Source organism: Nematolebias whitei, chromosome 14, assembly GCF_014905685.2.
Source record: "Nematolebias whitei isolate Nwh7 chromosome 14, NemWhi1, whole genome shotgun sequence".
Lineage (NCBI taxonomy): Eukaryota > Metazoa > Chordata > Actinopteri > Cyprinodontiformes > Rivulidae > Nematolebias > Nematolebias whitei.
This window is the reverse complement of record NC_056511.1, coordinates 13890003-13899462: the sequence shown is the minus strand read 5'-3', so window position 1 is coordinate 13899462 and position 9460 is coordinate 13890003. Positions and strand designations below refer to the sequence as shown.

At 39.8% G+C, this 9460-nt stretch overlaps 1 protein-coding gene across 1 annotated transcript; it reads left to right on the top strand.

The window, feature by feature from the left end:
• The first annotated feature begins 449 nt into the window (after positions 1–449).
• zcchc10 (zinc finger, CCHC domain containing 10) lies at positions 450–8391 on the top strand. The gene is made up of 4 exons (XM_037687297.1): positions 450–519; positions 2834–2995; positions 3913–3951; positions 7915–8391. The coding sequence occupies exons 1-4, from the start codon at positions 479–481 to the stop codon at positions 8144–8146; spliced, it is 474 nt and encodes a 157-aa protein (XP_037543225.1). The 5' UTR covers positions 450–478; the 3' UTR covers positions 8147–8391.
• The last annotated feature ends 1069 nt before the right edge of the window (positions 8392–9460 follow it).

The window sequence follows — 9460 nt, the reverse complement described above, 5'->3', positions numbered from 1 at the left end:
ACCAAAAATAGAAGAAGATATTTTATGATATGTAGCTTTGACATAATTCAAATGGGTGTGTTGTTATAGTTGAGTGGGAATAGGCACTTATTGTGACACAGATAAAAGTTAAACGTCAATAACAATGTAACAATCATGATTTAGTTTAATAAAATGACAAAATGAAAGAGGGATGTTTAAAAGGAATTCAATTTTCAAAACACACAACGTCCTTTAATAATAGTAGTTTTGTAATGTGAATGATGCTTTGCAAAAAGTTTAGGAAATGATTTTGAGTTGATCCGTTGTAAAAATTGAGTATTATTGTACATTAGGAAAACTTACTGAATTCATCCTAACACCACTGATTCACCAACATGGTCCATTCATTCATTCATTCATTCATTGTTTTATTCCATTCCTTTTTCATAGGAGGCGCTCACATCCTTCCGGAAATGTTCCTTATTCTGGCACCAACGAAGAAGAAGTAATTTCCAAGATGGCGACTCCCATGCACAGAATAATAGCGAGAAGACAAGCGTAAGTATAATATTAATATTTGAATGTAACATCGTAATTTTCGTGTTTCTGTGGTAAAAGTGTTTTTATCAACACCGTCAGCCTTTTAGTCGTCGAGTTTCAGCTCACATACAGCAGGTTAATATGTTTTCTCTACAACATCGCACATATTATATTACGTGCCATTAGCTGTCTGTGCTTAAGCTTTTAGTAAGCTTTTTTCATTTTAATTTTTAGTTTGGGAAGTTTTCTTTTACACTTTCAGTTTAGGCCAACATCATTTTTTATAAGAAGCATATTTAAACAACCCAAGTTGAATTGACGTCATACAAAGAATCTAGAGCAACAAAACGGAGCAAAACTTAACATTTAACAGCTTTAATAAATGCCAGTAATTCCATTATCATTACCTTTTTAAACACGGCAAGAAACTTTATGAAGACTTCGAAGGGTGCTAATGCAGCAACTGACCAAAAGTCTAACATCAATTTTGTAAAAATCTAAACAAAAAACTCCAAATACTTTGATTTTGATGTTGTAAACTGTAAAAAGCGTAAAGAAAAAACTAGATATGGCTGGCTGTAGTTCATTGTGGCCAGCATGGCCATGGCAGGATCCTCATTGCTAGGTTGGAGCAGTGGGTGGACATCACAGGGTCAGCCCTCAATTGGTTCAGATCCTACCACGCTGACGGATCCTTTTGTGTCTCCATCAAGGATTTTAGTTCTGCAGTGACAGAGCTTAAATGGGGGGTTCCGCATGGGTCCATCCTGAGTCCCCTCCTATTCTCTTTATACCTGCTGCCACTTGGTGCTATTTTCCAGAAACACAACATACCCTTTCACTTTTACGCCGATGGCTGTCAAATTTACTTCCCCCTAAGACACAATGGTACATGCTCTATTCAACCTCTGCTCGACTGCCTGGCTGACATCAGGGACTGGGTGGCTTTAAACTTCTTAAGTTTCAATGAAAAGAAGTCTGAAGTCATGTTGTTCCCTCCCAACGACACAATCACAAACCACTGCATCGTCCTCTCCACTCTATCCCTGTCAGAAAAACAAAGAATCACTAAACTGGGAGTGATAATGGACCCTTCCCTGAAACTTAACAGTCATGGACCAACTGAGGCGGCTGTCTAAACTGAAGCCCATATTGTCCAAAAATAACCTGGAGTCAGTAATACATGCATTCATTACATCTAGGCTTGATTACTGCAATTCACTCCTGTTTGGTATCAGTCAGATCTCCATTGCACAACTACACTGGTCCAGAATGCAGCAGCCCAATTTTTAACCAGTACAGGCAAAGGAGAGCACATTACATCAGTTTGGGCCTCACTGCACTGGCTACCGGTTCACCTTCGAATCCAGTTCAAAATACTCCTGTATGTCTACAAACCGCTGAACAGTTTCGCCCCCCCATCTCTCTGATCTGCTACAACCGTATGTCCCACCACGTTCCCTGAGGTCAGCGGACCAGTTGCTCCTCACAGTTCCAGGAACTCGTCTTAATTAAGCGCAGAGGTGACAGGGCCTTCTCCGTAGCAGGGCCAAGACTTTGGAACGAGTTACCTCTGCTTGTCAGACTGGCCCCCTCCCTCTCGGTTTTCAAATCCCGTTTAAAAACCCACTACTATTCAGTAGCTTTCAACACCAGATGATCTGTGTTTTGAACCTGTATGCTCCACACTGGCTAGTCGTCATTATCTGCATCGTTTTTATGTCTATATTCTGATTTACTTCATTTTGTATTTTGCTTTGTGTGTTGTCTGTTGTTCTGTCTGTACAGCACTTTGGTTGGCTTTGTCGCTGTTTTAAGTGCTCCATAAATAAAATGGTATGGTATACACTAGAAACAAGAAAAATTGATCTAAACTCGATACAAAGTATTTCAGTGATGATGTTGGGTAAAAATAAAAGCTCACAACTTCTTTCAAAGTAAGAGCACAGTAGGTTCTTTTCCTTGCCGTATATTCTTTCTTTATTTAATGCTTCCAGGACTTTTACAGTTATATAAACATTCTCCCTCAAACAGAATAGCCTTGAGTTTTTATTTGAATATAAAGAAAAGGAATCCTCCAATTGTGGATATCAGCATTTGTTTTTAATTATATTAGTTAGTTTTATAGAGCAGAGAGCATAACCGCAGTAAGCTCACAAGAATAAGTAAATACATTTAAAATGTAACAATACAAGCTACTTCCTGTGTAGAAATAAAAACATACTTAAAATGTTACCACCAACTTAGGATGTGTGCAAAAAAGGCTGTAACATTTCTAGTGCATGTAATGGTTCATTATATTAAGATGATTTATTTAATTCTCTACATGCAGGGAGGCAAACAAACAAGATGTGCGTTGCCAGAAGTGCTTGGAAATGGGACACTGGACCTATGAGTGCACGGGGAAACGAAAATATTTGCACAGACCATCGAGAACAGTTGAGATGAAAAAGAAGCTGAAGGAGATAGAAAGCAAACCTCTCAGCATCACGGGGTAAGTTGTCGCTATGGTTTCATTTCTAGTGGCAGCCTGTAATGTCTTTTGAAATATGACATAAATGGTCATCAATTTAGGATTATTTATACAAAAACAAAACAATCTGACTTGCAAATGACAGGCTACTGATAAATATTCATTACAATACAGTTTAAAGTTTAAACAATTTTCATAGTGAGATAGGTTTTATATTTTCTATTATTGCTTATGATTTCCCAGAATTTGAAAGTAAAGTTGGTTCAAAAAGCACATTTGAAAATAGTTGTCATTGTCCAAAGTGCTGGATATAAAGTTGTTAAGAAAATAAAACATTTAACATAAAAAAATAGCATAAACTCTCAATTAGAAATGTTTTTTGGCTGTTTTTTATTTTATCACAAAGTCTACACAAAACTGATCTCTTTTCTTTTAATATCCATCCATTATCTTTTACCCGCTTATTCCATTTTGGGTCACGGGGGTCGCTGGTGCCCATGTCCAGCAATCACTGTGCGAGGGGCGGGGTACACCCTGGACGGGTCGCAAGTCCATCACAGGGCCACATATACACAAACGAGACAAACAACCATTCACACCTAGGGACAATTTAGAGCTACCAATCAGCCTAACATGCATGTTTTTGGTTGGGAGGAAACCGGAGTACCCGGAGAAAACCCACACATGCACGGAGAGAACATGCAAACTCCACCCAGAAAGGCCCCGGGACCAGGATTTGAACCAAGGACCTCCTTGCTGAGAGGCAGCAGCTCTACCAGTTGCGCCACCGTGCTGCCCCCACGGGGGTCGCTGGTGCCCATGTCCAGCAATCACTGTGCGAGAGGCGGGGTACACCCTGGATGGGTCGCAAGTCCATCACAGGGCCTTCTTTTAATATTTGTTTATTTATTTAAACTTAATTTTATTATTCTCCACAGACCTAAAGAAGAGTCCAGTGAAAAGAAGTTAAAAAACAAGTAAGTGAGCTGCTGTTTTGACATAATTTCATTACATTAGTTGCTGGTTATTTCACAGCGCTGAGAGTGGCCTCGTCATTATTGCTGCTGGCTAATGGGTTTAATATTATTGATTTTATAAATAAATTAAGAGTTACAGACCCTGACGAATGCAAATAATACGTAAGAGTTTGTTTGTTGTACTGCGAGTCTAATATCTAGTACAACTATTGTATTTTATGAGACTCAAACAAAAACACGTTAGTTTTTTTTTTTTAGCTTCTATAGATATACAGTGAGGAAAATAAGTATTTGAACACCCTGCGACTTTGCAAGTTCTCCCACTAGAAATCATGGAGGGGTCTGAAATTTTCATCTTATGTGCATGTCCACTGTGAGAGACACAATCTAATTAAAATAAATCCAGAAATCACAATGTATGATTTTTTAAATAATTTATTTGTGTGTTACTGCTGCAAATAAGTTTTTGAACACCTGTGAAAATCAGTGTTAATATTTGGAACAGAAGCCTTTGTTTGCAGTTACAGAGGTCAAAGGTTTCCTGTAGTTTTTCACCAGGTGTGCACACACTGCAGCAGAGATTTTGGCCCATTCCTCCACACAGATCTTCTCTAGATCAGCCAGGTTTCTGGGCTGTTGCTGAGAAACACGGAGTTTTTTCATTCAACCTTTATTTAGACAGGTACATCCCATTGAGCCTCAAGGACTCATTTACAAGAGAGACCTGATTCCAACAAAGAATGATGACAACAATGGACAACAGCGACAACAATAAACAGTTATAAAAAGTCATAATTTTTTATTTATTTATTTATTTATTTTTTTACAAATAGGATGGCTAAAAAAAGAAAAGTAACAAAAGACAGCTAGATTCTAAGACAAATGTAGAAAACTAAAAACAGAACATGTCAGCATTGGACCCCGCCAGGAGTCCAACAGATTCTTAAAGCCACTTAGAGAGGTCAAGGTCGAGAGCTTCAAATGTTTTTGTAAGATATTCCAGGAAACAGGAGCGGAGTAGGAGAAGTCCCTTTTGCCTAGTTCAGTCCTCACTGAGGGAACACTGCAGGTTTGAGCTCCATCCAAAGATTTTCTATAGGGTTCAGGTCTGGAGACTGGCTAGGCCACTCCAGAACCTTGATATGCTTCTTACGGAGCCACTCCTTGGTTATCCTGGCTGTGTGCTTCGGTTCATTGTCATGTTGGAAGACCCAGCCATGACCCATCTTCAATGTTCTAACTGAGGCAAGGAGGTTGTTCCCCAAAATCTCTCAATCCATGGCCCCGGTCATCCTCTCCTTAAAACAGTGCAGTCGTCCTGTCCCATGTGCAGAAAAACACCCTCAAAGCATGATGCTTCCACCCCCATGCTTCACAGTAGGGATGGTGTTTTTGGGATGGTGCTCTTCGTTCTTCGTCCTCCAAACACGGCAAGTGGAATTAAAACCAAAAAGTTCCATTTTGGTCTCATCTGACCACAGAACTTTCTCCCATGACTCTGGATCTTCCAAATGGTCATGGGCAAACTTAAGACGGGCCTGGACGTGTGCGGATTTAAGCAGGGGAACCTTCCGTGCCACGTATGATTTTAAACTATGACGTCTTAGTGTATTACCCACAGTAACCTTGGAACCAGTGGTGCCAGCTCTCTTCAGGTCATTGAGCAGCTCCTCCCGTTTAGTTCTGGGCTGATTCCTTACCTTTCTTAGGATCATTGATACGCCACGAGGTGAGATCTTGCATGGAGCCCCTGTCCGATGGAGATTGACAGTCATGTTTAGCTTCTTCCATTTTCTAATAATTGCTCCAACAATTGATATTTTTTCACCAAGCTGTTTGGCAATTGCCCCGTAAGCCTTTCCAGCCTTGTGGAGGTCTACAGTTTTGTCTCTGGTGTCTTTGGACAGCTCTTTGGTCTTAGTCATGTTAGTAGTTGGAGTCTTACTGATTGTGTGGGGTGGACAGGTGTCTTTATGCAGCTACTGACCTCAAACAGGTGCTTCTAATTTAGAATAATAAGTGGAGTGGAGGTGGACATTTTAGAGGCAGACTAACAGGTCTTTGAGGACCAGAATTGTTGCTGATTGGCAGGTGTTCAAATACTTATTTGCAGCAGTAGCACACAAACAGATTATTTTAAAAATCATACATTGTGATTTCCGATTTTTTTTTTATTTTTTTTTTTTAGATGATGTCTCTCACAGTGGACATGCACCTAAGATGAAAATTTCAGACCCCTCCATGATTTCTAAGTGGGAGAACTTGCAAAGTCGCAGGGTGTTCAAATACTTATTTTCCTCACCATCTACAATCTATATCTATATATCTACAAATAGAATTCACACCAGCTTTATCCAAAATACATAAACGGTAATAAATTTATTTGGTTGCTTTTATGTTTTTTCTCTTTAATTTTACTTGATTGTAAAGAACTGTGGTCAGCTTTTGATGTTTTCTGGGCTATAGAAATAAATTGACATTGACATACAGAGATGTTTTTTTATTTTCCATTCATCCATTATCTTTTCCTGCTTCTTCCTTTTTGGGTCCCGGGGGTCACTGGTGCTCATATCCAGCAGTCACAGTGCGAGAGGCGGGGAACACCCTGGACAGGTCTCCAGTCCATCACAGGGACACAGAGACAAATAAGACAAACAACCATTCACTCTCTCACTCACACCTAGGGACAATTTAGAGTTACCAATCAGTCTAACATGCATGTTTTTGGTCTGTGGGAGGAAACATGAGTACCCAGAAAAAACCCATACATGCACGGAGAACATGCACACTCCACCCAGAAAGGCCCCCGGACCAGGATTTGAACCAGGGCAACCTGCTTGCTGAGAGGCAGCAGCTCTACCAACTGTGCCACTGTGTCGCCTGTTTTTGATTTTATAAAATATAAAAGAAAATGTTCAAATGCTGTGGTAATGTACTTTTTTTTTTTTTATTAAACACAAATATTACATTTATTTATTAAGATTATTAATAACAACAAAGAAAACTTAAAAGCCTTGCATTGTTTTATTTATCAGGTGGATAGTCCAAATAATTCTCTATAAATAATATTTAGAAAACTTGCAACTGAATTTTGTTTACTGGCAATGACTCAACAGTGCCACCTAGTGGCGCGTGGCCACAGCTGCAACATCACCCCTTCTGAGATCTAAAGGAATTAGTGGTAAATGTTTCATGTTTGACCCAACGCTGTAAAATTGATTTACTGCCTTTTTTTATTTTTTTTTTTTTGCATTGGCTTTAGTCAGAATATGCAATATTGTGATTTTTAAACAATATAAACTCCTGCAACGTTCACAAAGACACAAGTTTTACCGGACTCTTCAATTATCTCAGTTTTTTTTACATGTTCAAATTATTTATCGTCTTGGCTGTAACTTCAGAAAGTATTAAAAAAAAATTCTGGCCACTCATTTTTTCCCATTTTCAAGCGCAATATAGTTTATATGTAAGCTACCAAACATTATAGTTTATTTCAAGAGGTTTGTTTTTGTTGCATTTAATTGTAAAAGTAACATTGATAATTGTATTTTTGAACTTGAACTCCTGAGCACAGATGTAGAGGCTGCTAACGGGTCAGAGACACTTTATGACGCCAGCTGATCTCACAGGAACACCTAAAGGGCAACCCTTCTCAGAACAATATAAATGCTGACATTTTATAAAACGTTGCCAGCTTTGTACCCGTTCCAGCTCCAGATGTTTTGCTTAAATGTTTGAAAAGCAAAATAATATGATGTGCCAATCGCCACTGCAAACACTGTTATTTTGCTGCAGTGTATTAAACAGAGTAGTTTCTTTGTATCCACGTTGTGAGGTGAGCCCAGAATAAGATCCTAGTCCATGCCGTGGGAACATATTGAGAGTCGGACCTTCAACCTCGCCGCTCTGTTCAGTTTTGTCCGCAGCCGTTCTCACAGTTTTTGTTCTGCCGCTTGCTCTCAGGGCAAAAGACTCAAACAACAGCAGCAGCGATTCAAACGGCTCCTCCAGTGACTCATCATCAGACAGCAGCGACGACTCCAGCTTGTCTTCAGACGACAGCAGCAGTGACAGCGACGACGACAGCTCTTCCTCGTCTTCTTCATCCTCCTCCTCTTCGTCCTCAGACAGCTCAGACTCGGGAAGCAGCGATTCAGATCAAGGACCTCCAAGAAAGAGGAAAAAGCAGAAATGAGCATGCTGGGACGAGTGGGTTTTCTACTTGTTTGTTTTCCTATTTGTTTGTTTGTTTGTTTGTTTGTTTCCACCCTCTCAGCTGGTTGGAAGTGAATTCATAGAACCGCTGCTGGACATCGAAAACAGAAAAGCAGGAGTCTGTTCTCAGCTGTGTTCTGTTTTCCAACTTTCTTCTCTCTGTTCTACTATTATGACATTTTCTCAAGTTTGTATGTCTCAGATGAATAAACTTAAAAAAAAAAATATGCAGAAACAAATACAACTGTTCAATTTAAATCTTGCAATTTTAGTACTTAAGTCTATTTTTAGTTGTAATCTGTACAGCTTTTATAAAATGTTGCGCAATCTCAAACATATGGAGTAAAAGGTAACCTTTAAAGAAGCAACACTGAAGTCTTGCATCTTTAACATTGTACTTAAAGGCACACCAGTTTATAAAAGAATAATAAAGTAAGAAAATAAATATGCTTTTTTTTTTCCCCTCATTGATGGTTAATGTGTTAAATGTGAAATTTGTAAATGATTGCCAATTACTGCATGTGTTTACCAACAAAAACAGCAGAAGTGACAAAACAGGCCAATGGACGTCTGTGAATGAACCATTTAGAATCAAGATATTGGACAATTTTTAATATTGGTACATACGCTACCTTCCCAAAAGTATTTGCTCACCCATCCAAATTATCAGAATCAGGTGTTCCAGTCTCTTCCACAGGTGTATAAAATGAAGCACCTAGGCATGCCGAGGGTTTTTACGAACATTTGTGAAAGAATGGGTCGCTCTCTGGAGCTCGGTGAATTCCAGCGTGGATCTGATAGGATGCCACCTATGCAACAAATCCAGTCGTGAAATTTCCTCGCTCCTAAATAATCCACAGTCAGCTGGATTATAAGAATATGGAGGTGTTTGGGAATGACAGCCACGAAGTGGTAGGCCACATAAACTGACGGAGCGGGGTCAGCGGATGCTGAAGCGCATAGTACGAAGAGGTCACCAACTCCATCACTACAGACCTCCAAACTTCATGTAGCCTTCAGTTTAGCTCAAGAACAGTGAGCAGAGAGCTTCATGGAATGGGTTTCCATGATCGAGGAGCTGCGTCCAAGCCATGCGTCACCAAGTGCAATGCAAAGCGTTGGATGCAGTGGTGTAAAGCATGCCGCCACTGGACTAGAGCAGTGGAGGCGCATTATCTGGAGTGACGAATCGCATTTCTCCATCTGGCAATCTGATGGACGAGTCTGGGTTTGGTGGTTGCCAGGAGAATGGTACTTGTCTGACTGCATTGTGCCAAGTGTAAAGTTTGGTGGA

Bases quoted from the DNA above. Each gene is read 5' to 3' on its own strand.
- zcchc10 (XM_037687297.1), top strand. From the start codon at position 479: ATGGCGACTCCCATGCACAGAATAATAGCGAGAAGACAAGC. The intron at 2,996-3,912 runs GTAAGTTGTCGC...TATTCTCCACAG, and splicing joins AAACCTCTCAGCATCACGGG to ACCTAAAGAAGAGTCCAGTG. The intron at 3,952-7,914 runs GTAAGTGAGCTG...GCTTGCTCTCAG, and splicing joins GAAAAGAAGTTAAAAAACAA to GGCAAAAGACTCAAACAACA.